Source organism: Toxotes jaculatrix, chromosome 20 (assembly GCF_017976425.1).
Source record: "Toxotes jaculatrix isolate fToxJac2 chromosome 20, fToxJac2.pri, whole genome shotgun sequence".
NCBI lineage: Eukaryota > Metazoa > Chordata > Actinopteri > Toxotidae > Toxotes > Toxotes jaculatrix.
In genome coordinates this window covers 8,638,278-8,664,613 of record NC_054413.1, presented here as the reverse complement: position 1 = coordinate 8,664,613, position 26,336 = coordinate 8,638,278, and the positions used below count along the sequence as shown (strand labels likewise).

Here is a 26,336-nt window from a genome sequence, read left to right as displayed (position 1 = left end):
CCGCATCTTAAATTTGCATCACAGCTTTGCACTTGCTTGCAAACTCTTCAATAAACTCGTCTTTTCATCATCAGATGTTTGAAGGTTGATATGACAAATAAATGATTAACCACAGCCAGGCTTCGGGGCCTGGTTCTGGTTGTCCACAAGTGCGTTAACCCGTGTTGCAAAGTATTGTCCGAAGGTCAACAAACTCTGCCAGTGCAAAAACTAAAGACTGTCCCCAAATAGAGATGGACATCAACGCTGTAAATGCTCTTCCTTACGAGGATTTTGTGAATATTTTTGGCAATGTGGTGGAGAAATGTCCCATTATAACAGCTGCTGTGTGGTCAAGGCGTCCCTTTGCGAGCTTGCCCGCTTTGGAGGCCGCCATTAATGAGTTCATCGATGCTTTGCCAGAATCAGGTGAGACACCGACCCACATTTTATTAACTCTTTGTTATATTTTGTGTTTCAGCTCTGTTTGGTTTGGGAGCCTGTGTTTGCCCCTGCAAATGCCACTTACTCTGTGCACTGATGGACACTGAATAAGCAAAATCGTGTGTGTCCAGGTAAAGAGGGGATCCTCAGGTGTCACCCTGACCTCGCGGGTAGGGACCTCCAGAGAGGCACCTTGACCCGCGAGTCGCGCGAGGAGCAGGCACGAGCCGGACTGGACGAGCTGGATTCCGCGGAAGCCTCGCGCATGGCCTGGCTCAACGAGGACTACAAAGAGCGGTTTGGTTTCCCGTTTGTCATCTGCGCCCGGATGAACGACAAGGCGAACATCTTACGGCAGCTGTCCGAGCGGTGTCGGAACGAGCGCGCGGTGGAGAGGGCGCGCGGCATCGAGGAGGTGAAGAAGATATGCCACCTGCGTCTACAAGGTCTCGTGATCGCTGACGCTCCGAACAAGTTATGAACCACCTGGACGTAAAGACTGTCATAGCTATTAGACCTGTACAGGTTGTGAAATTTATTTTATTCCAAATTTATTATGTGTGCTATTCATCCATCATACTGTATAATTAATTTTTTAAACAATAAAATATGTGGACCATTGATTATAGTTTTTTTCTGTTTGCAAAATGTAAGCTTATATACACATGTGAGCACTGATAATATCGCAAATACATAATTCTGGCAGTCATAATATGTATATTTACATTTAGAAGCATGGTGGTAAACTACAGGCCTTTTCACATCTCTGAGGTGAGAAAACAAGGCGCTGCAAAGGTTGATTAGATCATGCAACAGTTTGTGCAACGGGTGGGAGGGAGGGCAAGGCTGGGGATGGGGGGTGTGGGGAGCATGGCATGCTGTTGTCTCAGCATGCCATCTGGTATCCAAAGAATCTCATAGCATGCATGTCGAAGTAAGACGAAGAAATGTCCCTTCAGTCCAGAAATGGTACACAGTGATATCCAATAAAGGGGCTTAGATGAGGTGCTAGAGAGAGTTCAAGGAGATCTCAGTAAAAAAAAAAAAAGGGGGGGGGGCGGGGGGGCATTAGTTTGAAAATGTCATCTCACATCCTACATTTAGGAGAGACTGCTTCACTCTGTCCACTGTTTGCAGCCTAATTATGAACCACACAGGCTGTCTAAAAATATAAATCCTCTCAAATAATACTGCCTTGAAATATGGGTCTTGTAGCCTATTTCTAACGGGTGTCCATCTTTTCGGGGGAAAAGGGTCCAATATTACTTTAGGTCGTAGTCTAGAGGATTAGTGGCTGCTTCTGCGGGCCTATGCGGGCTCTCTGGATCCAGATGCGGAGAGAGAGTGACCGTGCAGTGGTGAAACAGGCGGTGTAGTGGTGTGAGGTCCGTTTGTAGAGGAGACCCCTCCCGCGGCCTCCCCCTGGTCTCCAGAGGTGATGGAGGAGTCCTGGTCTGGGTCGACCCCCCTCGCCTTCCTCCGGTCCTCCTCCTTTTTCCACTTCATGCGCCGGTTCTGGAACCAGATCTTGATGTGGCGCTCGGTGAGGCTCAGGGTCAGCGCCAGCTCCACTCGGCGCGGCCTCGAGATGTAGCGGTTGAACAAGAACTCCTTCTCGAGCTCCAGCAGCTGGGCGCGCGTGTAGGCAGTCCTCGTGCGTTTGTTTTCCTCAGTCTCAGCCATCATGTATGGCCCTAGAGACAGACAAAGATTTAGTCCTAGTGTCTTTACTAATGAGATGTTGTTAAGGTATTTAAAAGGTTTATTATCAGCTGTTTGGACTAAAATGAGTTTTGTAATTTTTTTTTTTTTTTTAAATGTTTGTTTATTTACTGGAAATGACCTATGCGCCTTATTAAAAGTACATGGGTTTTTGACCAATCCGGCAGGCTCCAGCAGAAACCACAGTGCATATTTGTCTTATGATAGCCAGTAAGATCAACATTTATTCACTTGTAATGTTACGGGGAAATTACAGTCACTTGAGATTTACTCAAAATATACGTCTTTAGTCCGAGTTGAAATTTGGAAGTAACAGATGACATGGGGATATTCTAAAGCTGTAACATGTTCTTAGGAAAATTTGTTGTTTCTAAATCACAGAATTCACTTTTGATGTAGGTGTAGGGGGGAAAGATTATAGGGTAAATTATTTGGGAGATTAAGATTTAGGTGGAGGTCAGCCATAGGTCGCTGTTTCACTTTACTGCTGATTAAAGTAGTGATTAAAGTAATATTTCCCATCTTTGTGCATATGATAACCCAGACCTAAAATCCATCTCAGTGGTCAGATATTCAGAATAAAAGCGACAAGACGATAAAAGTGGTTTGAATTTAGAAATGAGTGCACTCTGTGATATCTGAGGGCATAAACAAAGAATCATTTTGATGTTGTTCAGTCACTTGCACGCTAAATTTGTTTTCTGTGGCTGATTTGCTGAACTCTGTTCTTAGAAGACAAAAAGTGAGACAATTTATATATAAATACACAGAACTACTCTGGACCTGGACCAGATGAGGACCACGGTTTGGTGAATCTCACCAAAATCTCACCTTAAACACATATCAAAATAAAAACAGTCATGGTGTTAAAAAAAAACAACAACAACAATGTATTCCACGATTATTAGTTGTGCACCACTTGCTTGAAAATGATGCCAGTTATCTTCTAATCATGCAATTTAACATTCTAATTGTAACTGTATTTTTTTTTCTGGATGCAAAAAAGATTCACATACTTATTTGTCATGGCACAAACAATGCGTCCTTTTCTTGCTTTGGACATGTAGTTGGTCTTTTTTAGAAACTTTTTGCAGTTTCCCAGTTTCCCCAGCATCTTTGGTATGACAGCCCATTTTAATGCCATCTTAACCCTTACAAAACTGCTTGCGCCGTATTTCTAAAATTATGTGAATTAATGTGTGAATGTTATGTGAACAATATATGCTATATTTATCACGGAATCCTATCACAAACGCTGTGCGTAAAAGTTAAACGTAGGCTACAATGTCACAGGAGCGGACTCTGTATGTGGCCTACACCGTTTTCAAAGGGAATGGGTCAGTGATAAAATGTCCCGTTTCTAAAATCACTGAAGCAAAATAAATGTTTCTTAATTTTAGTGAGAATTTTCTCTGATATGAGAAACCTCTGACAATTTTATCGCTCCATTTTAGCAGAAGAAACTCTCAGGACGCACTTTTCTCTTACGCAAACCCCCTCATAGGCTACAATTAAAGTTTAATTCTGATAAACTAAACGAGTCAGTAACTTCACTTAAGCTGCAAACTTTTGGCGAACAAGACACTGTTAGTGTAAAATCCCCGCAGGTTGTTTCTTCTCTTCATGTTGCCAGGCCTACATCAATCAAAAGCGACTGTGGTAGATTTGAGTGTTTTAACAGCTTATAATGCTCTGTAGTATCCAACCATTGATGGCTTAAGATATGGCGATTTGTGAAAATGTTTTGTACAGACAAAACACGATAAGACCTGATTTAAAAAAAAAAAAAGCAAGCGCTGACCTTCCGGGCCTTTTACGAATTGACTGACAAGGTAAACTGAAACACCCAGGATCATATTGTTGGCAGCATGATGTCATTATAGGCCTCAGAAAGACTCGGTTGAAACTCACTTGTTGGTGCTATGACTACAGAGTAATGTTGTAAACAGAACTGTCCGTGTATTTTACATTAAAGCCGTGTTTGATAAGCAATTACAATGTAATCAAAGACAAAACCTGCTCTGATAAATTCCCTATATTCAACCTCAGTTTGTCTCCATTTAGTTATTCTTCACAGGAATTAGGATTTGAATCAAATGTTATTAACTGATATGTTGGCGGCTTGAGTGTTTACCTGTCCACTGTCCCTTCCAGGTGTGTGAGTGGGATTTTGTGGTTTTCATCCAGGGGAAAGGGAGGTGATATCTGCTCTGTTCCCCCGCGTCTCCATAACCTGCGGCGGGCTGGAGAGCCTGCTGGTGGAGCCCCTGCGGGTGGTGGAGCTGAGGCACACCTGGATCCTCTCGCAAGTTTGGTAGACTGTAAGAGGGGGCAATATCAGGAAGACTGGCCTGCTCCAGGGCTCCCATAGACGGCGGTGTGTAAACGGAGTGGACCTGCCTGCTCATGTAGAGGCAGGGCGGCGGGCTGTGGCTGTAGTCCTCACCCTGTGATCTCTGATAGGCACAGGAGTCTTTAAAAACCTGCGAGGGGTAGTAATGATCTTCCCGATTCATGGCTGCCGAGGACCCGAGGCTGTGGGGCAGTTTGCGCGCACATGTACCGTACCTGCGCCCTGCCTCGGCGTGGACCTTCTGCTCTACCTGCCTCTGGCGCAACTGCGAGGCCCTTACGGCTCCACACAGGTGTGTCACTCTGTCACCATGTGACCCTGCAGCGCACAAGCCATTGGTTTCACTGTTTGCTTAAAACGGCAGAGTAGCCCCCCAGTTTCCAGGATATTCTGCAGCTTGTGGGGTTTTTTTCAGTAAATTGAAAGGCTGTCAGCGCGTAAATCAATGTCCCTCTGTGTACCGTAACGTTTACCTGGCATCCACCTGTGTTTGCCCCCTCCACAGCAGCAAATGAATCTGTGGGAGCCTGCCTCCACACAAAGAAGTTGGTTAAACAGGTCCTTTTCTTTAGTCTGGAGCGCACGACAGAAACATGTTTCTCATGTAGGATATGTGGGATTGTCCTCAAACACTGTCGCCATCGACAATTTATATGGATAGATCTCTTGTCTGCACACTGCGGCAGATAAATCGATACGGATGGGTGCAAACATTGGTTGACCTGCGAGATAAGAGACCTGGATGGAGAGTTGTCTTGGAAACTCGGGCGAAAAGCTCAAACACCACAGCCCATTTCCACACCCTCTTTTTTCCCCCTTCCTACCCTTTTGTCTACACCTTTCTGACTTTTAAAATGTACCCATTACACTTCTGGAACTGCATCATTTAACACCATTTAGCGCCTGTGGCCCCACAGTCCCAGCACGATGGGCCCTTGACGATAACAAACAGAGCTGCAGCGGCCGCTTTGCCCGCTTGCACTCTCGCCATGTTTGCCGGCCATTAGCCTTTAGCGGGCGCGTGTTCGCCCCATTAAACAACAGCTCTCGTGGTAAACCAATTAGGCTGGAGTGAACAACAGAACTCAATTAACCGGCGTGCACGTGGAGCGTGTCTCCACAAGCCGCGAGCTCACCTGCGCCTTTATGCAACACTTTTAGCCTCTGATACAAGATATGTGTCATTTGCCTATTTTTCAGGTAAACTGTACAGGACCACGGAGCTTTTACCTTGATAGCGTGTATCTATAGACTATTTACACTGAGTTCTTCAAAAGCAATTATGGCACTTTCCACGGTATCTTAATGGGGCACTCAGCGATGCAATAAAGTTCAAGTAAACCAATTCTATACAAATCACCCCCGTGCACTATGGCTTAATGGTGTTTATATTTGATCATTGTTTCAAAGAGGAAGGAAACAGTTAACCGAAGCTATTCCCCACTACAGTGGAGAAGGACAACGTGATTTATGATGCGTGAGCGGCGTTAAACGCATTTTAGCCTTTTTTACAGACACAGACTGTTTTGTGTGTGTGTGTGTGTGTGTGTGTGTGTGTGTAATGGCTTAAGCGAGGAGTAATGCTGCTTAACTTTGCTATAATAGACCTACGGGTAATCGTGAGAACAGGGACGGACAGATGCCACGTTTATAAACGCTCTGGATGTGGAACAATAAAAAAAAGTGTGTAACCTTAAACACATGGACGAAGGCCAAATGGAAAGATATAAACAGAATTAAAGCTGCAAGCAGCGATGACGGGCCCTCGCACCCCTTGCGACCCGCGGGAGTCGCAGCCGGCGCAGCCAAGTACCAGAGTCCCCCTACGTCCTCTCCTCTTCTCCCCAGTACACGTCATAGTACAAACAGGTTATTTCCTGTTACCAGCAGGGGGCGCCACGAGTAAGGCGGGAGTTTGACATATGGAGCTGTTCAGGGCAGAGCCCTCATCATGCTCATAAAGTTTGAAGATGTTTGGATAAAGTATGTGGACGTGAGAGCCATTCAAAATGTCATGGCAAATTCACCAAACGCCACCGAAATTTGGCGAGCCACAGAGGCCACACCCTTTAACTTAGAGAAAAGTCTGTTATAACTTTTGATCATCATGGTCTTGAGGTGAGGTCCACCAGATATGAAGTTGATCGTGTGAAATCCCTAGCACGAGTTCATCCGCATACCATTGGTGGAAAGCACTCAAATTTGGCCGCCAAAAACAAAATGGCTGACTTCCTGCTGGATTGAGGTCATGGTGTCAAGAGACTTTTTTGTGCGTCCCGAAGTGTTCTTTATGTGTACTGATTTTCATCTTTGTATTCCAAAAAAACCCATATGGAGAGGGGTATTTTAAATCTTCAAGGGGGCGCCGTTGAGCCATTTTGCCCCGCCCAATTACAAAAACCCCATCAGAGTCTAGGACCAGCCCCCAAGAACGTGTGTATGAATTTTTATGATCATAGGAGGTGGTTAAGGTCATTACAAATCCAAACGTAATTTCACGGCGAGGGATCGTCAGTTGCCGCGCCGCCACACAGATGCCATTGCACCCAGCTTCACGGCCTTTATAATGTAGCTTCACCAAGTAGTTGGGAAGGTTGTAGAGCAGAAACCAAGCCGATGGTGTCAACTATTAAGGAGCAGTACACTTCAGAGTAAAAATAGGTCATTTCCTGTTACCAGCAGGGGACGCCACGAGTAAGGCGGGAGTTTGACATATGGAGGCGTTCAGGGCAGAGCCCTGATCATGCTCATAAAGTTTGAAGATGTTTGGATAAAGTATGTGGACGTGAGAGCCATTCAAAATGTCATGGCAAATTCACCAAACGCCACCAAACTTTGGCGGGCCACAGAGGCCACGCCCTTTAACTTAGAGAAAACTCTGTGATAACTTTTGATCATCATGGTCTTGAGGTGAGGTCCACCAAATATGAAGTGGATCGGGTGAAATCCCTAGCACGAGTTCGTCCGCATACCAATGGTGTAATTCGCCAAAATCGCCAACTTCCGACCACAATGGCGGACTTCCTGTTGGGTTGAGGTCATGGTGTCAAGAGACTTTTTGGTGTGTCTCGGTATGATCAACATGTGTACCAATTTTCATGCACCTATGACAAACTAAGCCCAATGGGAGGGGGGTTTTGAAAATTTCAAGGGGGCGCTGCGGAGCCATTTTGCCCCCCCCATTTACAACGACCACAAAATATCAAATTTTTCACCAGACCTGATGACTGTGCAAAATTTCAGGCGTTTTAGAGCATGGGAAGGGGTTGAAAAATGCAGTTGTTTGGGAGGAATAATAATAATAATAATAATAATAATAATAATAATAATAATAATAATAATAATAATAATAATAATAATAATAATAAACATTACAAAAACAATAGGGCCTTCGCACCACTCGGTGCTCGGGCCCTAATTACAACACTTTCAACGCTTGAGCAAATGTCCATCAGTTTTCCTAAGACCCTGATAATCCCACTAAAACATGCATAAATAGAATTATTATTATTATCATTATTATAGTAATGGCAGCTATCGTTTCTGTTACAGCCTGATTAAAATACTATTATTCAATTTCACGCTGTAGACAACGTATTCCAGGACAGGGGCACCAGTAGGAGTGTCAGGAAAATATATATATTTTTTCTCCTTTGACAAACAAAACCGTTTCTGATAGGCGGTATATACATGTCAAAAAGTTGGACAGGCGATAAAAACATGCTTACCCAGTGGCGACAGCAGCATGGCTTATGTAAACATTATGACCGGTGAATAATGACAGAAGAATGGTAATGACATTATAATTGAAATCAAACCTCCTCTGCTGTAGGTGAAACAGAATTACGCCAACCCATGAGTCATGGGAGAGAGAGGGGAGGACATGGGAAGAAAAAAAAATGTTGTTTGTCCATATTTCCTGAGCTAAAATGTCCATTTGATTGTTTATTTACTTCAACTTCTGTGGACAATTTGGGAGGAAAAGAACATTACAACGATTTTATTACAACTACTGGATGTGTGAACCATTTAGGGAAATCAACTAAACCTATAATATGGTTTTAACTTCAGGAGTTAATTAACAGTTAACAGTTAATTAACTAACAGTTAATTAACTAACTGGGGGGGGGGGGGGGGTCTTTTTTTATTAGAGGAGACATAAAAGTTAAATCAAGTTTCTGGCTCCTTCTAACATGGCAGGCTGAACAGGACTGGGACAGCTCTATGAGGTCTGCTGGCTGGTCAGAGAACAGTTTCAGGAGTGTCCACCTCTGTGCTCACAAGAAAAGGAGTGGCCTCGGGAAAAGCACTGTTCCACCCCTAACCAAAAGTGCTTTATTCATGTAGTCTGTGTCTCTCCTGTCCACCTTCACCGTGTCTCCTGTCTCTGTTGTCTCTGTGTCTGTAACTCCCCTCTTTGTCTCTGTCCTCTTCCGTGTCCTTATTACTCCTGGTGTCCCTGTGATTATTTTTACTGTCTGTGTGGCCTCCTTTGCTCCTGCGATCTCTGGGAGGTGATCTGCTGCGGTCGCGGCGTCTGTCCGGGGTGTCGCTCCCCAGGCGCCCTCTTGTGGCGGAGTGTCCGGCTCTAGGCTCGCTGGTGCGCCGCTGTAGGCCGGTAGAGCGCAGGGTGTTGAGGAGGAAGCGCTTGTTGGTGCTCCGCAGGGGACACTTCAACCTGACAGAGGAGAGAAACCAAGGGATGTGATCACTAGCATCTAGAAGGCATCAGCATACATGTGTCTTCATTAATAAGCCATTGAGGACGCTTAAATCATGTCCCCTGCATGTTTTTAGAATCTGGGGATTAAAGACACCTAGAAATAGTTACACAATGAGCATTTCATAGGTCAAATTATTTAAGGCATATAGACACATAGTAATTCAAGTTGTAAAATTAAATATAAAGAAACTAAATTAAAAGTATTTTGATGGACAAAATTCTGCTTCTACTAAAATCTATATTTGCAATAATTTTGTGATTGCTTTTATGAGAGTCTCTGTGCACTGCTTTGTGCAACTGATGTATCTGGTTTGGAAGTTGCATATGTGTAATCTGTCCCCAGATCACTCTTATAAAAGAGATCTGGACGTCAAGGAGCGTTCTTGAATAAATAATGCTTGATAGAAAGCCATTTCATTTGGCTTGATTATTTTAAAATTACACAATCACCAAGACAAAATGAGTAACAAGGGTAAGTAAACAATGCATTTGGCTAGATATACTGGCAAAATAAAAACCTCACCATTTATCAGTATTGTTATGAGTATATTTTGGGGTATGGCCAATACTATCTAGAACCATGTAGTAGTATTAGAAAATGTATAGTATAACAAACCTTTTCCTGGCTCTGCGAAAGAGCTGAAACACAGTCATGTGATACAGTACTGACACACAGAGAAGTAAACACGGTTTAATAAAAAGTTAAGATTGTATTTATTTACACAAATAATTTGAGGGAATAATACTATATAGCCTATATATGGGTCTTATTCTGAGCATGTTCCATTTTCACAGAAATGTTCTAAATACAGAATATAGCATAGAAACAAGAAAAGCTGCGCACAGACTAAATCTAAACACTGTACTTAAGCTTTACACTCAAAAGACAAAAATTTCCTCCTGTGCATGTACAGCTAAGCTGATGAGCAGCAGTTAAATGCCCACAAATGACAGATATGTGATACAGATGGCATATCACACACAGTGCTCACCATCCTGCAGGGCCCATGGTCTCTGCTCTCACCCGAGCCCTGTCAGTCTCCCTGAGGAGCTCCTCTACCGCACGCCTAGGTGGATAAATAAAGAAAAGCATCAGAAGCCGAGGACAAAGATGGCACAAAACCTCAAGGGGGAGCCAAGGGGAGAACAATTTAATTAAGCGAGAGAAAACAGAGTGATGCAGAGTGTAGAGGAGAAAGTGAATCATTAGTGAGTGAATGAGGGACAGCGGCAGTGTCCTGGTTTGACCCGACCTGCTGAATCAGCAGAGCCTCAGCAGAGGAGACGCGCTAATTTAGCCGACCTTTAACCGCACAGCACGGGCAGCTAGTGCTGTCTGTTAGAGCGGCAGGGTTTCCTTACAACCACTACACACCCACACTCGTCTTACAACACAACAAATGCAACAGCTGTCGGCCAAAAATATCCCCTCTCTCCTGATGGACGGGCGTTAAGGGAAAATAGCTAGAATGTAAATATGTGCAGCTGGATACGTTCATTCCGATTAAACAGCAAAATTGTGACATACTTTTCCAGCTCGTTATCCTCTGCCATCGCGTCGCGATCAATTACACGATGCAACAAAGTTAATTCATCTAAAAATCGATGATTGCGGGTTAATTAACGCAACATCCTTTATGTTTACGTCTCCGTGAGGTCCTTCTGCCGAGGACCCTGTGCTTTTAGGTGTCCTGGATGATGCCTGACTGTTTCCAAAAGTCACCTAACTTGACAGTTAAGTGCCAGAAATATGTGATCAGAAATAGAATTGAACCATTCATACCTTTTGAGTTTTGAGTTCTGTTTGTTTGCACGGTCTAAATTCAACAAGTGACAAACTGTGGTGGAAGAAGTATTCATTTAGTAAAACGCAGCGCGCAAGACCTTTATCTTACTATTTTCAGCAACATGTGCTTAAAGTATCAAAACTAAATTGACTTATTATGCACTATGCACTATTCGTGATAGATGGTTAAGTACTTTCTACACAACACTATTTGGGCAGTTTAATCCGTCTCATCACTGTCTTATATTTTGAAGGTTGATTTCATTTGCAAGTATACAAATAATCTGACACCTCACAATTTAAAAGCTCTTAAGAGATGCCTCATGAAACAGCGTGTTACTGGCATAATCATACATTATAAACTTTAACCTCATTAAAATTTTCAACCCTTTATTGTACAACAGTTTCTGGCAGTACAAAATAACTTAATCTTGAGATGGCATAACCATTACAAAAAACAAAACAAAAAACAAACAAACAAAAAACTAATCCGCTAAATTAAATTTAGGGCTGGGAGTGGGGGAAAACAATGTAGCAGGACATGTATCTAAAACAATAGACACTAATATTTCTGTGCAGGCTATTTGAAAGCCACCGCTCATTTTGCTCAGGACTGACAGCCGCAGACCCCGCCCCTCCCCGTTGACGGACAGCTGTGGGCGGGGCCAGTGCCGCCAAAGGCACGGGGGCGTTTTCGTGCGGGTTTGCGGAGCGGTCCGTTGCGGTGAATGCGTGATTGAGGTCCCGCAGCTAATAATCGTCCCCCCTTTTTGGGGCCGGAGTGCGCGGCGCGGAGGAGCAGTAAGAATAGGTAATATTGCATCTGCATATATTCACTGCCTGCATGAACGGTGTCAGTGTGTGGCTGGCTTTGCATTGATATTGCCATTGTCGCTTCATCTGTCCTAGCTTTTCCGCTTGTGGAGGGTGGGATGGAGTCAGACAGATGGGAGCAATGATTTTAAAAAAGGCTCTTGTCTAATCAAATGTGTTCAACGCCTGCGGGTTGCTTATAGATCATGACACTGCAGTTGGTGCGTTGCCAGGGTAAATTAGGACTATGACAACTGGGGAAAAAAATATTGCAAATCTCAATTAAATCAGTGTTAGTTTTTGTTGTTATCTCTACATGTCTGTCTGGGTGTTGTGAAAAAAGCAGCCCTTTGCAACAGACCTTGCAGAACAGAAGCAGGCCTGTTCTTCCAAGTGGCTAACAGCCTTTCTGGATTTTTTTTTTTTTTTAAGATAAGAGACGACGAGATGGGGTTTTATGAAAATGTAGGCTAAGCCGACAGGACCTGAGATTTTAAATCTGTGGCCTAAAACATCATCTCATCTTATTTGAAAATGTCATCCCTGCATGTGAGGTAGTCTATGGCTTGTCCAGTGTGGTAAGATTAAATTGTCATCTCTAAAAAAAAAAAAAAAAAGAAAAAAATGAGCAGAGACAGGTGCAGGGGCCAAGACTGTTATTTATTAATATAGAAAGCAGTGCAATGACAGTAACAGCATGGCCTTGGACTCTCACACAGACACACACACACATACACACTGAGATTAAAAGAAAGATATTTCACAAGCATTTGCCAGTCTTCATATGACTTGTGTAGAGGAATCTGTTGCTACAGAGTCCAACTATGTTTAAAATAGATTTAAGTGCTTTTCAGCCTGGGCTCTAAACTGCTGCCACAGTGAAAACCTGAAGACTTTACTTATTGATAAAGACTATTCGGAGGATCTGGTACCTAAAAAGCTCTTGTGCATGATGTATGTGTGTGTGTGTTTGGTTTTGCTTGTGCAGACTTATACTTGCATGTCTACAAGTCTGTGCGTGTGAGTGTGTGTGTGATGTGGTGATGTCACAGCTTTGTTATAGGAACAGAGAAGCCTTGTGTCCTCATGATTAATTCATGTCCAGCTGCGGGATAGAGACAGAAGCAGCCAGTCACACACAGACAGGAGCACGTACTTAAAGGAGACTGAAATAAGTAACTACCGGTCCGGTAGCCAAGGAGACAGGAGAGACAGGTTGTCACAAGAAATGGGTAGCAACAGAGACAAGACAAAAAAAGCAGCAAAAAGGGAACCAAGGGGGCTCTCATCATCATCTGCGCTGTCTGACAAGCGTTCAAGCTGTACCAGGGAGGAGCTGAGCATCCTGCTGAGAGAAGTGCATCTGTTGTGTGGCTCCTCTGCATCCTTCGCCGGCTACACTCTGAATGTCAAGCCCCACTGAACAGAACAGGCTCCAGGTCGTCATGGAGACAGGAGCAGACCCTCACTGGAACAGAGGCAGGTAGTCACTGTGGCTTGGCTGGCCTGCTGTGTGCTGAGGCACGCCCTCTGCTGTCCGCTGATAGCACCAGGCCCACGGGGGCTCGGCTAATAAGAGGGGCTGAAGGTCTGAATGGCTTTGGATGTGAAACGCTGTGGAAATGATCAGCGCGCACAGAGTGCATTAGCTCTGGGGACTCAGGCTGCTCGGCGGAGTGCTATATTTCAAGACTTTGCTTTAGGCATGTTCTCTTTCTGTTGCAGAGGAGACTGAGTGCAGCAACTGTACATGGCCTGAACCAAAAATATCAAGCTTGCTGAGGGGAATGTTTAAAGAATTCCTATCTTCTTGTCTTTTTTGTTTTCTTTTCTTTTGTGGACTTCCCTACTATCCTCTCTCCTGGCTTATTTTCTTTTTCTTGTTTTATGCCTCTTTCAGATTGTTACATCCCATTAATTGCTTTCACCCCTCTTCCTTCCCCTTTCTCTTCTTCTTCGCTCTGTCTCTGCTCCTTTCTTCCTCTTTCTGGCAATATTCTCCCTCACTGTTGCTTTCCCAATCCTACTTCCTCTGATCTGTGTCCTCTCTCTGCCTCAATCCCAGATAATTCCCTCTCTGTGGAATTGGAAGATTGCAGCAGGCGAGAGCAAAAGAGAGATTATACTGCCAGATTAGTGGACAGGAGCAGCAATACATAATCTCAGCACACTCGCTGACACACACACACACACAGTGCCACTCTATCCCGTGTAGACACTGCGTGCCCATGTGCACAAAGCATTTGCCACATGAATAAATGCACGAGCACATAATCAGACACTTGTTGTTTTTCCGAAACAGCTGTTTAACCCTCTTGCTTTGCCCTATGACCTGCAGGGTGATGTGCCATCAGCCACTGGGGGGCATCTGTCCTCTGCAGCCTGTTCATCCTCTGAAGCTTATGGGATAGGAGTGTGTGTGCCCCTTCCCAACACTGCAGCCCCACTGGAGTCATTTGTGCCAAAGCTGAGTTGTGTTGAAGGAGCAGAGATGGGCAGCCCAGGCTGTGAGGTGGGTCTAGCTGGGCCGGTGGAGCCAGCGCTGGAGGCTCTGTGCCCTGAGTGTGGCCAGATCCACCGCAGCTGGGAGAACCACCTTTACAACTACCGTCTGGAAGTGGACGACGACCTGGTGTGCCACATCTGCCTGCAGCCGCTGGTGCAGCCACTCGATACGCCATGCGGACACACCTTCTGCGCGCGCTGCCTGCGTAGCTTCCTGCAGGAGAGGGACTTCTGCCCTCTGGACAGGACGCGGCTGCAGCTCCAGGCATGCCGTAGATCCAGCATACTGGTTCACAAGCTGCTGGACAAGCTGTCTGTGTCCTGCCCTTTGACCCCCGTCTGCTCCCTCAGCATGCCACGATGTGACTTGGAGGCGCACCTCAAACACAGGTAATAAACTCTACATGTAGACATAATGGATGCATGCAGGGTCTGGGCCTGAGACACACCCCCACACACACACATTCACAGATCAAGCACTATACATTCATGACTGGCAGATTCCCAAGCTTTAAACAGGTAATCCAGCTTTACTGTACTTGTTGTGTTGGAGTCAGTCAGATGATTAGCAAGCACACCAGCTAGTTACTTACAAGTATGTTAATCATTAAAATAATTTTTTTTAAAGCAAAAACCACATAAAGTTGCTGTTTGGGGGACGTCATTAATCCGAGTCCAGGTCAGTTAGACTTTCCTGCCATCCTTGACCTTAAAGGTTTCCCGCCGTCCACATGCTTTGGCTTTTGGCCCATCTGGACCAGGTGCTGCGAGACCCTGAGGGGATTATTGGGCTGTAGGTCATGTGACGGGGGATTAGTGGTTCCCTACCGCAGTCATGGGTTGGCTGACCAGGAGCTCCATGTTCTCATTCTGCAAACATGCTGAGCAACTTCAACACCAGAGACCTTTTCAACCATTTCTTCTGTGAGACAGCCAAGGGCAACCCTGGCCTGTGGTGAGTCGAACACAGTGGGATGTGAGGTCGGCGTGACTTGGGATGACAAAATAATGTTTCCCCTCCACGTTTTTTCCTCTGTCTTTCCTTTGGTCTCTCTCTTAATTTACTTTCTTTCTTGCTTTCTTTGTTGACCTGTCTGGTACAGAAACAGGAGGTGTTGTGTGTTTGTGTATTTGTTAACATCAAAAAAGGATGTTGCTGCTGGTTTTTCCATGAATGGAGGTAGTGTAAGTTCAGTAAATTTGGATTTTGACACAACACATAGATATTTTACTTTTCTTTGGTTGAGATACTTTACAAAACAGGCTTTAAATGTGCAAAAACGTAGCTAAAGTTTAGGGGAGCAAGACTATTATCAGTGTTATTGATTTAGGAGCAGGGATCTGTAGGTCTCAAGATGGTGACTGTTGCTAAGGAACCATCCAGTGGTGTTTTGACAATAACGTATTGACTGGTTATCCAGTGACTACCTAACACCTTGTTTAAGTCGAGGAGATTTTCCTTAACAAGCTCACACTAACAAGCTACTGCTAACAAGCAGTTAAAAGCTTTTCTGAGTCAGATGTTTTTACAGGAGACCCCTGTGGTAGGCTGCTGTAGGGTTTACATCTTTAAAATGAGACCATGTAACTTTTGCTTAGCGACAACCACATTTATGTAAACACTAATGACAACTACAGGACAATGATGAATGGTAGAATGTAATGTAATAGTAGCACAAATAGAGAGGAGTCATAAAGTGTGTGTTTTATTGCTTGTAAATTCAATTTTTCATTTGCGTAATAAAAAAAACTGTTCATCAGCTTTCAAAAGTTACATAGTCGCACTTTAAAGTGTATCCAAGTCTGAAAATAGTCCAAAAAAAGGGAAACACAGAAAGCTCCTGAACTCTTTGGTAGTCTTTCTTTGTTATTTCATAGCTGCAGCCCATTTAAACTTTTTTTGCCAACGGTCTTTTAATCAGTCCCATCAGCAGATGGGTACATCACAGCAAAGTTTACACACATTGTGTCGTGTCAGGAACATGGGGAAAGATGATTTAGTGAGATCAAACGAGGCCACTGTGAGAACTATCGTGACATTCTTTAGTAAAGATTAAACCACGGTCCCACGTGGGCTCGCCGTGCCCCTGCCCTGCAGACTTAGGTCTAAGATAGTAACAGGAGCCTGAAGTCTGCTGTCGCTGTGTGACTTTGTCAGTCAACATTGTTTATGGTGAAGATTAGGGACGGGACACTGGACATTAGATTAAAAGGTGAGAGTGCCAAGCCATGGTGGTCAAGGTGGTCTGGTTGATCTTATTACTGATGGTGTGTATGCGTATGTGTGAGAGCTCAGCTACTTTAACTGTTCCTTAACTGAAGTAAAGCTTCTATATGAGCTTAACCTGTTCAAGTGTTAAGTATTTATTTAGAAAAGTTTACCCTTTTTCCTCTCAAAGTTCTTCTTGCTCTTGATGGAAAAGGCTGTGTGTCAAAGAAAGAAAGATACCCATAATGAGCAAGATATTACAGTTGGCCACAACACTGGATGCTGAGTGTTTTCTGTTTTGAATATTGCAAGAGCAAAGAATCATCGTGGGGCGGCAATCTGTTTTCCAGGGTCCTGTTTTTCTTGGGAGAGAGGAAAGGAAGAACAGGAAGCAGAACGTAAATTATTCAACCACCTCATAGCTGCCACTTACAGTAAATACCTAAGAGTCAGTTAAGGGTGAGACCACATTGATCCCTTGAGTCTGTCCATGTGTTTATTTTTAATAGTTCTTCAGTTAAGAGTCTCTATTTGTGGGACAGGATAGAAGCTCCCACCTCCAACATGTTTGTTCTGATGGAAAGAACACCTTGAACTGGAGTGAACCTTTTGGTGCAGACTTATATGTTATTATCTAATCATCTAAGTCATTTGTCGGGAAAAAAAAGCTTAATTTTCCTTTCCCACCTCTTCAAATGTGATTACTTGCTGAGTTTCTCTGCTTTGTATCATGGCTGAAATTGAATTTTTGTGTCTTTTGGCTTTGACCTGTTTGTGAAAACAAGCAAACTCAAGAGCCACTGTGGATTTTGGGACGTTGTGATGGATGCGATGTGATGATGCAGCAGAGATAGCGGCCTGCCCTGTTTAGTGGATGGTGTTACATGAAAATAGTGAGACCTGAGCTTATTTGTCTGTGCTGAGGCCGTTGGAGATTCATGAAGAAGCTTGATCCATGAAATAAATGTGGAGCCAAAACCAAACCTCGACACGGGTGAGAAGAGATAATCCCTTTTAACCCTGTCAAAAACCTTTTCTGCACCTAAGGATAGAGTAAGAACTTGAGTTAGATGAGTATGTAATATCAAATAATCTGTGAAAATTAGAAACCTTTTGTATATTTTTAATAAATCCTGTCTGATCTCAGCTGAAGTTTTAGCGTCTACATTTAGCAGACTGACTAGTCTATGTGACGCTGGATCAAGTGGGTCTTTAAATTTTTGATGCCTCATAAATTGTCGCTGGAAGACATATATAATCTTTAGAGCTGACCCACATTAAAAGAAAAAAAAAAACAGCACTGAATCCCTCCCAGCTACTCGTGACCCTGCATCCTGACCTCCTTTAAGGAGGGGACAAACAAAAAGAGAAATTCCCCATCGGGATCATCTGCGTCACTTTAAAGCAACTGATGCTGAACCTGATTTTCTTTACACGTCAGATGGACTAACAAACTGACGCCTGTTGCTTGGTGAAAGGTGTCCCGGGACGCGGTGTCAGCAGACCAGCGTGGACGGTCCGAGATGCGAGAGTGGGGATGAGCGAGCGATGGTGACCAGCCCTCCCAGGTCCCCCCACTCCCCACAGACAGACCTGAGGGACCGCACACCCTCTCCGCCCTCTGCACCTAATAACGCCTGCGGCAACGGGCCCGTGTGGACAGATGACGCTGGCCTCGACAACCCTGCCTTTGAGGAGAGCACGGAGGAAGACAGTGAGTCAATCCACTGTTTTTTTTTCCTATATTAAGAGATTAAGATTCAGCGCAGTCAATAAAGTTTATATTGATAAGAAAAAGAACTGATGGGGGAAAAAAATAATCTTTCCTTGTCTTCAGGTGTGGTAGGGTTAGAGTGTGTGGTCCCCAGGGTGAAGCGGCCCCTCAGTAATCCCTGCATCCACCTCCTTCGCTCTGTCAGCTCCACATCCTCGGGCTGGGACTGCCCCGAGTCCCCGCCCCTCTCTGCTGAAGAGGGTATGACATCACTTCCTCAATTTTACTGAGCATCTTCTCAGAGGGCTTAGTGCCACAGATCTGAGATATGAAATATTGCAGCTCATCTTCCTTTCCAGTGTAATCTTAGACAACAGGATAATCACATTCAGGGAATATTATGATAAAGATGTGGAAATGCAGCTGTGTAATGTGATTTGCGTGTCCATTAGGCTGTGTGAAGTTGCCCTCACTTCCTGAAGGGGAGATAACTGCCATAGAGGTCCATCGGGCCAACCCGTATGTCGAGCTGGGCATCAGCATCGTTGGAGGAAACGAGACGCCTCTCATCAACATCGTGATCCAGGAAGTGTACAGAGACGGGGTCATTGCACGAGACGGGAGGCTCCTGGCCGGGGATCAGATACTGCAGGTGAGAGACTTTTAAATTTTCAGTGTTTTCAGGGAAGAATAAGTGGATGAGTTCACTAAACACCAGTTTAATTCAAAATATTTTTTAGCCACTTTGGAGCTTGTCCAGTTTTTTCTAAATCAGCTTTAGCAACATTATAATGTCTGTGTCAAAACCTGCTAATTTCCTCTACTGTCTCTGTCCTAAGGTGAACAATGTGGACATCAGTAACGTGCCCCACAGTTTTGCTCGTTCAACGCTGGCACGCCCCTGCACCACCCTGCAGCTGACTGTGCTCAGGGAGCGTCGCTGTGCCTCCCGGGCGCCTCCCTCCTCTTCCTCCTCCACTCCGGCTGTGCCCCACGCGCCCTGCTCCACTCCCGAGGGCACCCCCTCCAGCCCCGCCACACTGAGAATCACCCTACACAAGCGGGACTCAACAGAGCAGCTCGGCATCAAGCTGGTACGGCGAACGGATGAGTCAGGAGTGTTTGTGTTGGACCTGTTGGAGGGAGGCCTGGCAGCAAAGGATGGCAGACTGCGGAGTAATGACCGTGTTTTGGCAGTCAACGACCAGGACCTACGCCACGGTACCCCGGAGCAGGCTGCGCAGATTATACAGGTTCATTTGTGCTAGATTTCTTTCGAAAATATTGAAATTTGAGTGAGGAAATAAGAAAGAGAAAATACTTCAGATTTGATTCTAAAGAACTGACTCTGATGACTCTCTAGGCCAGTGGAGAGCGAGTCCACCTGCTCATTGGCCGACCCAGCAAACCAACTCCTCCCCCACCGCCAAAATCAAGCTCCACCAGAGACCTCTACTGCCTTGATCACTTCCTGCCTAACCACAGCTCCACCCCGAGTCCTGTGCCCATACACCTGTCCCGCACCAGCACCCACAGAGTAAGGAGAGATCTTACATATGTGTGTGTGTGTGTGTGTGTGTGACACATTTCGTGTTCAGGTGTGTGTGTTACCTCTGTATGATTATATTCCCAGGACCTTTCCCAGTGTGTGACCTGTAAGGAGAAACACATCACTGTGAAAAAGGAACCGCACGAGTCTCTGGGCATGACTGTGGCAGGAGGGAGGGGCAGCAAGAGCGGGGAGCTGCCCATCTTCGTGACCAGCGTGCAACCACATGGCTGCTTATCGAGGGATGGACGAATCAAACGAGGTGAGCGTTTCAGCTACGTCACGTGTGCATTATATTGCATTGAAAACAATTTGCCTGTTGCTTAAGCGAAGCAGTGTTATTTTATATAAAGTTCATCAATCGCAGGAGTGTCTCCTTGCTCCTTCAGGTGATGTTCTGCTGAGTATCAACGGGCAGGACTTAACGTACCTGAGCCACAGTGAGGCCGTGGGCACCTTGAAGGCCAGCGCTGCCTCGCCCTCGGTCCAGCTGCGAGTGCTGGAGGTCAGCATGGTGGAAGAGCACGACCATGACGAGCTGCTGCCTCACACTCATGACAGCGACTTTGATGCCAACTGGTCGCCCTCGTGGGTCATGTGGCTGGGCCTGCCCAGGTAAACAGACAAAGAGGAAGAATCACACAGGGAAATATCATAACTCTGTATATGAATTTAACTGATGTACCGCTCAGATGCAGAGCTGTGACCGGATGTGTGAATACATCTGCAGACCTTACAGAATAAATCTGTAGCTCTTCTCAGTCAATTTGTATGGGATTATTTCCACTAATTGATTAATTAATTAATTGCAACATGAGTAAACTAAGATCAGTCAGAGGTTTGTAAGGTCGGTGATTCACATTGTCCAGTCATACTTTTTCTCCTTCATTTCCTCTTCGCTTGTCTCTCCAGACTAACTTTACTCCTCAAAACAATCCCAGAAAAATACATTTAAGATTCACAACAGATATTTTTAGAGATATCATCTTTCCTCAGCGGAGGATAAAGTCATTCCCTATATCGACCTATCTGTCCAGCCCTCCTTCACTCCACTCTTTCGTCTTTTCTTGCAGCTACCTGCACAGTAGTCATGAGATCGTGCTGCGGAGGAGCCATCCCGGCAGCTGGGGCTTCAGCATTGTAGGGGGATACGAGGAGAGCCACGGCAACCAGGCATTCTTTATCAAGACCATCGTCCTTGGCACACCTGCGTACTACGACGGCCGCCTCAAGTGAGTGATTAGTTGTTCTTGCACATGACTGTGGCTTATGTTAGCAGTGATATAGTGGTGAATTACAAGGCAGATAAACTGTGATCTCCAGTTGGTGATTGATAAGAGTGGTGTGATGATAGGCCACTCCTTCAGAGTACAAGATTTAAAAAAAAAAAAAAAAACAGCTTCACTTACTTTTAATTTTTTGTTAATGGTTTATTTTAGAAATATATGAATGTAGTTAATTTTCCATACGAGCAAGTCTGTTCGGTATATACTGTGCTCTGTTTGTCTCTCCTCATTTTTATATTGAACGTCATAGGCGTGGCCTTTTTGCTGTGTCATCAGCGTCTTATCTATTGTCATAATGAAACCAACTACCAATAAATCAGATTTCATTCTGTTTGACCCCATCGTCATACACATATGATATAAATAAAAGTAAAAAAAAAAAAACATCTATTGTAGGTTGAAAAAAAACAGTCAAGTAGTTCAAAAGAAAAGGTGGGACGTTTTTGTTTAATGGGCACCTCTGCTCTCTGGGGTATCCAGTAATTAACTTGTTAACGTTTCAGAACGTGTTCCAAAGATATAATTTCTGTTCAATTACATTGCCCACAAATGAACTGGGGTTAAACTCTATTAGGATTTTCTGTTTTCTGCCCCCTCGGCTCTCTTTCTCTCTACCTTCTCTGTCCCTGCAGTCAAAAGAAAATAATGTTGAGGTCATTCTCTACTGAAAGAATTAAAGGATAAGCCTGGTGATATTCTATATTCTTCATAAAGTCAACAAATCCCATAAAAAAAACAAACAATAGGTTAATCCTACTAACAAAGCCAGAAATAGCTCATTCCTCTGTGCCGTAGAGCTCCATTGCCGTCCTAATACAGTACTATTAAAAACAAATCTGTGAGACACACCAATTATTTTCTTGATTAACTGAATAATGATTTGGTTTGTAAAATGTCATAAATAGTGAAATATGTCCATCACAATTTCCCAGAGCCCAAGGTGAAGTCTACAGATTGTGTTTTTGTCCAATTAATTGTCCAAAACTCAAAGATATTCCATTTAATGCTGTAGAAGAAAATCATAAAGTTGTCTAAATTGTATCTGATAAATTTTCTGTTGATCAATCATTTCAGCTATAGTTGTATAGTTTTGTTCTTTCCATGGGAACTGTTGATGGTAAGAAACATTTGTTCCAGCATTTTAACCACATTATCAAACTTCCTGTGTGAGCCACTGTCTCATCTCAAATGAACTGTCTTCCCATGATGCTCTATAACATAGTGCTGTTTGAATGGCACATAAGTCCAGCTGTCAGGTCCTATTTATATTCCACACTGACTTGTCTCTTGGTGTCATCCTAGGTGTGGTGATATGATCGTGGCAGTCAACGGCCTGTCGACAGCAGGAATGAGCCACTCTGCTCTGGTGCCCATGCTGAAGGAGCAGCGCAGCCGGGTGGCGCTTACTGTGGTCTCCTGGCCCGGCAGCCTGGTATAGCTGGGTCGGATCAGAAGCAGGCTGCGCACCACGCTGAGTCCACCCAGAATGTTCTATATTGGGAACGACCTTGGCCAAAGTGAACTGGTACACGCTACTGTACATCGCTCCATACCAGGCTTAATCCAGGACCAAATGCATTCAGAACTGTAGTAGACCCAGCAGGACTAAGCCTCTCCTGACCAAGTGGGAACTGATCCAGATCGTGCCACGTCACTCGACAGACTGCACTCACAAACACACTGCTGTGTTCATATGGTCATGTTGTCTTCACTCCTGCGGGGAGAATGGTACTGCAACTGTTAACAGGCGATCTGTGCTGTATTCACCTCACCAGGCAGTTGTAGAATCCAGGGCTGTATTCAGGTGGATGCATCGTTGCAGGTAAAGATAGAAAATTAAAATAAATAAATAAATAAATGAAAGTAGTCTGTGATCCTCTGTCATCTAGGATAATGACTTATAATCACTTTAATCGAGATGTTCTGCAACACCAGCGCTGTATCCAGCTGAATAAGCCTCAGGCCTTATTAGAAAACCTGCCGCACTCTGGGGGTTGAGGGGGGGAGGGGGCTCAGCTACCCTTAGGACTCATCACCATGACAACCAGCTGTCCCATTAGCTGGAGTTTTATACATGTGTGTGAATGTGTGTTCCGTTTGTTTAATAAATATTTCCTTCAAAAGGATTAAATGCTCTATAGCCTTATTTTTCCACTAATGCAAATTGACCATTAGAAGGCAGTTTAACATGACTTATATGAGCAAGAAGCAGTTACTCATATTTAGACACAGGCATAGAACAGGCACTAGTATAGTGCTGTATTAATGAGGCTTTATTTTATATTTGAATAAAGAAAGTAATCAAACAGAAATATTTCATGATCTGCTTCACCACTAATAAACACTTCCAAGCAGATATTTATATAATGCAGCCTCAAGATTTGTTATCCTTTAAAGTTGTTTTGCGCAGCTTTGCAGCAAGCTTGTTGGCATCTGCTTGATTGGCTGCAGCTGCCGGTCTGACCTGCTGCGCCATACGCCAGGGCTGATTCTTTTTAGGATGCAGTTTCTGGAAGGAAGAAAAGAAAATAAATAAAATTAAAAAAAAAAAAAAAAAAAAACCCAAACAAGGACAAGATGGAGGAGAGAAAAGTTTTCCGATCCAAGAAAGCAGGGGAAAAATAAAAAATAAGAGTTGACAAGGACACATTACCTTCAGCTTTTTCTTTGCTGGGTCATGCACCACTCCATGTCGCCACAGGCTTTCCTAATTAACAATGAGACCAGTTAACAGCCGCACTGTATCAGCATTTCATGGAACAAGTCTACCCAAAAAAGAAAAAAAAAAAAATCTCAAAATCATCTCACTTCCAGTGGTGTGTGTCCAGCTGTGTATATTGTTTGTTTTTAATATACTCTTTTTTTTGCCACTACTGCCAAAGAGACTTGCCACAGACCAAGTATAATAAATGGTACTGGAACAGAGTTTGTGCAGCTCAAAATACATTTGAAAACTTCACAGGATTCATTCTGCTCAGATTCCACTGTGACCATTTCCTCTATAAGGAAAAAAAAAAAACACTCCAGATGAAACTTATCATCCATACATCAAGGTCTAGATTTTCTGTAGCAACTCATACATTGATACAAGAAACATCATTTGCTTTTTCTGCTCTGAGCAGTGCAAACAAAACCAAAGTGAAGGTTTACCTTCATGGCGAAGCTCTTCCCACAGCCAGCGTAGGCACAGCTGAAAGGCTTCTTGCCCTCATGGTCACCCAGTACATGACTCTCCAAGTTGAAGCGACGAGTGAATTTTTTGTCACAACCTTTTCTGGGGCACGGCAGCGTCTTCTTCTCCCCGGAGTGGACACGCAGCTCGTGCTGGTGCAAGAACCAGGGGTTGTTGAACAGCTTTTTGCACTCTCCACACGGCACCTTGACTGAGAACACAGAGGTCATTAAAACACATTTGCCATTTGTGACTCAGCAGCTCATCAGTAACAAGGTATGCAGTGGACCAAAACAGACATTAACACCTTCCACAGTATGACATTCATACCTTTATGTTCTTTTCTGTGCTTCAGATATTCTGTCCACGTCTTTCCCTGGAAAGGACACGCTTCAGCCTCACAGGGGTAACCTGCGGCAGAGAGATAGTCTTTTTTTTTTTTTTTTTTTTTAACTTAAACACACTCATCAAAAGACAAACAGTACTGCAGTTACCAACAAACCTTCATGCACTTTCTCATGATGCTTCAGTTTTCCACGAGAGGGAAATTCTTTTGCACAGCCACTGAACGTACAACTATATCAAAAGACATTTAAAAAGTTAAGATTTGACCAAGGAGAGATAAACGTTCCACTTATTCTTGCATCAGATTTGTAGCCACTTACTGAAAAGGCAGTATCTGTTGATGCTCACATTTGTGGCCTTTAAGTTGATTCCTCTTGTTGAAATCCTTTCCACAGCCGTCATGGTTGCACTAAAAAGAAAAACAACAAGAGAGAGCAAAAGAAAAAGCAACCCAGGAAAATCCCAACATGCTCACAACAAAACAAAAGGAAAACAAGACATTTCTGAAGGTTGTTGTACTCGATATCGGTTCTCCTGGTGCTGGTGAACTCGAGCCATGTGGTTCTTCTTGCCGGTATTTGTGACAAAGGCCTCAGAGCACCCTTCAGCCGAACACCTGGAGAACACAACAGGTAGCAGCTCAGAACGACAAAAGGCAACTTGAGAAACACCACGAAGGTAATGTTTTAGTTTTCCGAATAATTTCAAATACGGACATAGTGGCTTACTTGTGTGGTTTTTCCCCACTGTGGCTGAGCTCATGTCTGGTGAGCTGATAGCGAGTGCAAAAGCTCTTGTCACAGCTCTCACAGGAGAATGGTTTCTGAGGTTAAGGAAACATTTGACATACACTCAACAACATTTACTGGTCATTGATAGAAAAAAAAAAACAGCAACAAAACATCATAAGATAAACTGTTTTAATATGCCACCTGATCCTGAGCTTGATCATGTTAACTGTTTGCATCTATTCATTTTGGCTCCTTGCAGTTCAGAGCCACTTACCAATCCTGTGTGTTTGCAAAGATGAGCCTCTAGCTTCCACGACTTACTGAATGTAGCTTTGCAATCAAAAAATGAGCAAACATAGAGTTTTTGACTTTGTAACCTCTCCCCCATCTTTAATAAGAGATGTTAGATGTGGTGTTGTGGTCACAGACAAAACTAGCAGTAAAGAGGCAGGACACTGAGTGACCTACAACTAGCAGCTCACCTGTGCTTAATTTATCCCATTGGGATGTACCAATTGGAGGAGGAAAGGGGGTGTCCTACATCAACGAAACTGAAAAATATGAAACACTTTCACAGCAATAAATCAAACTTTTTTTTTTAAATGAACCATTTTACTCACTTAGAAATTCTCCTGCTGCTTAAATGGCGACGTTCAGCAGTCACAACACACTCAGCTGTGCAGGATTGCATCACAGGTGATTCAACAGATGCTGGAAAATAATCTAAGCCCCCAAGTTTAATAATGATCCCATTGATACTCAAACATTATAAACGTCCGTGACTCTTCCCCTCATGTTGATTGATTCAGGCTTTAAAAGTGTCACCTAAGGCTCCTTGCAGTATGTGTCCCTATCTGCTGGTCTGCTGTGTGTGTGTGTGTGTGTGTGGCGCGCAAAGCATGGAGAGAGGCGACTGTCTGTCTCCATTAATCACGCACACACACACAGAGAATTCACTGCCCTAATCTTGATCTTATCAACCCTCCAATATTGCTTTCTGATAGG

At 44.0% G+C, this 26,336-nt stretch overlaps 5 protein-coding genes across 6 annotated transcripts; 2 read left to right on the top strand and 3 right to left on the bottom strand.

Annotated features, from left to right (window-relative positions):
* The first annotated feature begins 143 nt into the window (after positions 1-143).
* On the top strand, positions 144-1,038 carry urad (ureidoimidazoline (2-oxo-4-hydroxy-4-carboxy-5-) decarboxylase). The gene is made up of 2 exons (XM_041066059.1): positions 144-408; positions 555-1,038. Exons 1-2 carry the CDS (start codon positions 234-236, stop codon positions 902-904), a joined length of 525 nt encoding a protein of 174 aa, XP_040921993.1. The 5' UTR covers positions 144-233; the 3' UTR covers positions 905-1,038.
* A 693-nt stretch (positions 1,039-1,731) lies between these two features.
* On the bottom strand, positions 1,732-4,704 carry pdx1 (pancreatic and duodenal homeobox 1). The gene is given in 3 exon segments (XM_041066023.1): positions 1,732-2,117; positions 4,280-4,676; positions 4,678-4,704. Coding segments are annotated over 3 exon segments (810 nt in total).
* A 3,415-nt stretch (positions 4,705-8,119) lies between these two features.
* On the bottom strand, positions 8,120-10,880 carry si:ch211-140b10.6 (protein POLR1D-like). Of its 2 annotated transcripts, XM_041065914.1 has the most exons (3): positions 10,750-10,880; positions 10,214-10,288; positions 8,120-9,176 (listed from the first exon to the last, which is right to left on the bottom strand). In XM_041065914.1, exons 1-3 carry the CDS (start codon positions 10,773-10,775, stop codon positions 8,834-8,836), a joined length of 444 nt encoding a protein of 147 aa, XP_040921848.1. In that variant the 5' UTR covers positions 10,776-10,880; the 3' UTR covers positions 8,120-8,833. The 2 variants fall into 2 exon arrangements, with proteins under 2 accessions (XP_040921848.1, XP_040921850.1); XM_041065916.1 differs by lacking the exons at positions 10,214-10,288; positions 10,750-10,880 and adding an exon at positions 9,838-10,096.
* Positions 10,881-11,694: 814 nt separating this feature from the next.
* On the top strand, positions 11,695-23,082 carry lnx2a (ligand of numb-protein X 2a). The gene is made up of 11 exons (XM_041065794.1): positions 11,695-11,818; positions 14,159-14,715; positions 18,013-18,248; positions 18,372-18,509; positions 18,701-18,900; positions 19,088-19,501; positions 19,612-19,785; positions 19,882-20,059; positions 20,187-20,412; positions 20,871-21,029; positions 22,386-23,082. Exons 2-11 carry the CDS (start codon positions 14,312-14,314, stop codon positions 22,519-22,521), a joined length of 2,265 nt encoding a protein of 754 aa, XP_040921728.1. The 5' UTR covers positions 11,695-11,818; positions 14,159-14,311; the 3' UTR covers positions 22,522-23,082.
* Positions 23,083-23,353: 271 nt separating this feature from the next.
* gtf3ab (general transcription factor IIIA, b) lies at positions 23,354-25,781 on the bottom strand. The gene is made up of 9 exons (XM_041065976.1): positions 25,606-25,781; positions 25,329-25,423; positions 25,120-25,216; positions 24,921-25,009; positions 24,758-24,831; positions 24,586-24,666; positions 24,234-24,466; positions 23,737-23,790; positions 23,354-23,592 (listed from the first exon to the last, which is right to left on the bottom strand). The coding sequence occupies exons 1-9, from the start codon at positions 25,717-25,719 to the stop codon at positions 23,458-23,460; spliced, it is 972 nt and encodes a 323-aa protein (XP_040921910.1). The 5' UTR covers positions 25,720-25,781; the 3' UTR covers positions 23,354-23,457.
* Positions 25,782-26,336: the final 555 nt, after the last annotated feature.

What these genes read in the sequence shown, in the direction of transcription:
- urad (XM_041066059.1), top strand. Translation starts at nt 234, where the DNA reads ATGGACATCAACGCTGTAAATGCTCTTCCTTACGAGGATTTTGTGAAT. An exon ending in CGATGCTTTGCCAGAATCAG is followed by an intron (nt 409 to 554) that starts GTGAGACACCGA and finishes GTGTGTGTCCAG; the next exon opens with GTAAAGAGGGGATCCTCAGG.
- si:ch211-140b10.6 (XM_041065914.1), bottom strand. Translation starts at nt 10,775, where the DNA reads ATGGCAGAGGATAACGAGCTGGAAAA. An exon ending in GAGGATAACGAGCTGGAAAA is followed by an intron (nt 10,289 to 10,749) that starts GTATGTCACAAT and finishes TTATCCACCTAG; the next exon opens with GCGTGCGGTAGAGGAGCTCC. An exon ending in ACCATGGGCCCTGCAGGATG is followed by an intron (nt 9,177 to 10,213) that starts GTGAGCACTGTG and finishes CTCCTCTGTCAG; the next exon opens with GTTGAAGTGTCCCCTGCGGA.
- lnx2a (XM_041065794.1), top strand. Translation starts at nt 14,312, where the DNA reads ATGGGCAGCCCAGGCTGTGAGGTGGGTCTAGCTGGGCCGGTGGAGCCA. An exon ending in CCGGGGATCAGATACTGCAG is followed by an intron (nt 18,901 to 19,087) that starts GTGAGAGACTTT and finishes CTCTGTCCTAAG; the next exon opens with GTGAACAATGTGGACATCAG. An exon ending in TACTACGACGGCCGCCTCAA is followed by an intron (nt 21,030 to 22,385) that starts GTGAGTGATTAG and finishes GTGTCATCCTAG; the next exon opens with GTGTGGTGATATGATCGTGG.
- gtf3ab (XM_041065976.1), bottom strand. Translation starts at nt 25,719, where the DNA reads ATGGGGGAGAGGTTACAAAGTCAAAAACTCTATGTTTGCTCATTTTTT. An exon ending in GCACAGAAAAGAACATAAAG is followed by an intron (nt 24,467 to 24,585) that starts GTATGAATGTCA and finishes CTGTGTTCTCAG; the next exon opens with TCAAGGTGCCGTGTGGAGAG. An exon ending in CAGCAAAGAAAAAGCTGAAG is followed by an intron (nt 23,593 to 23,736) that starts GTAATGTGTCCT and finishes TCTTCCTTCCAG; the next exon opens with AAACTGCATCCTAAAAAGAA.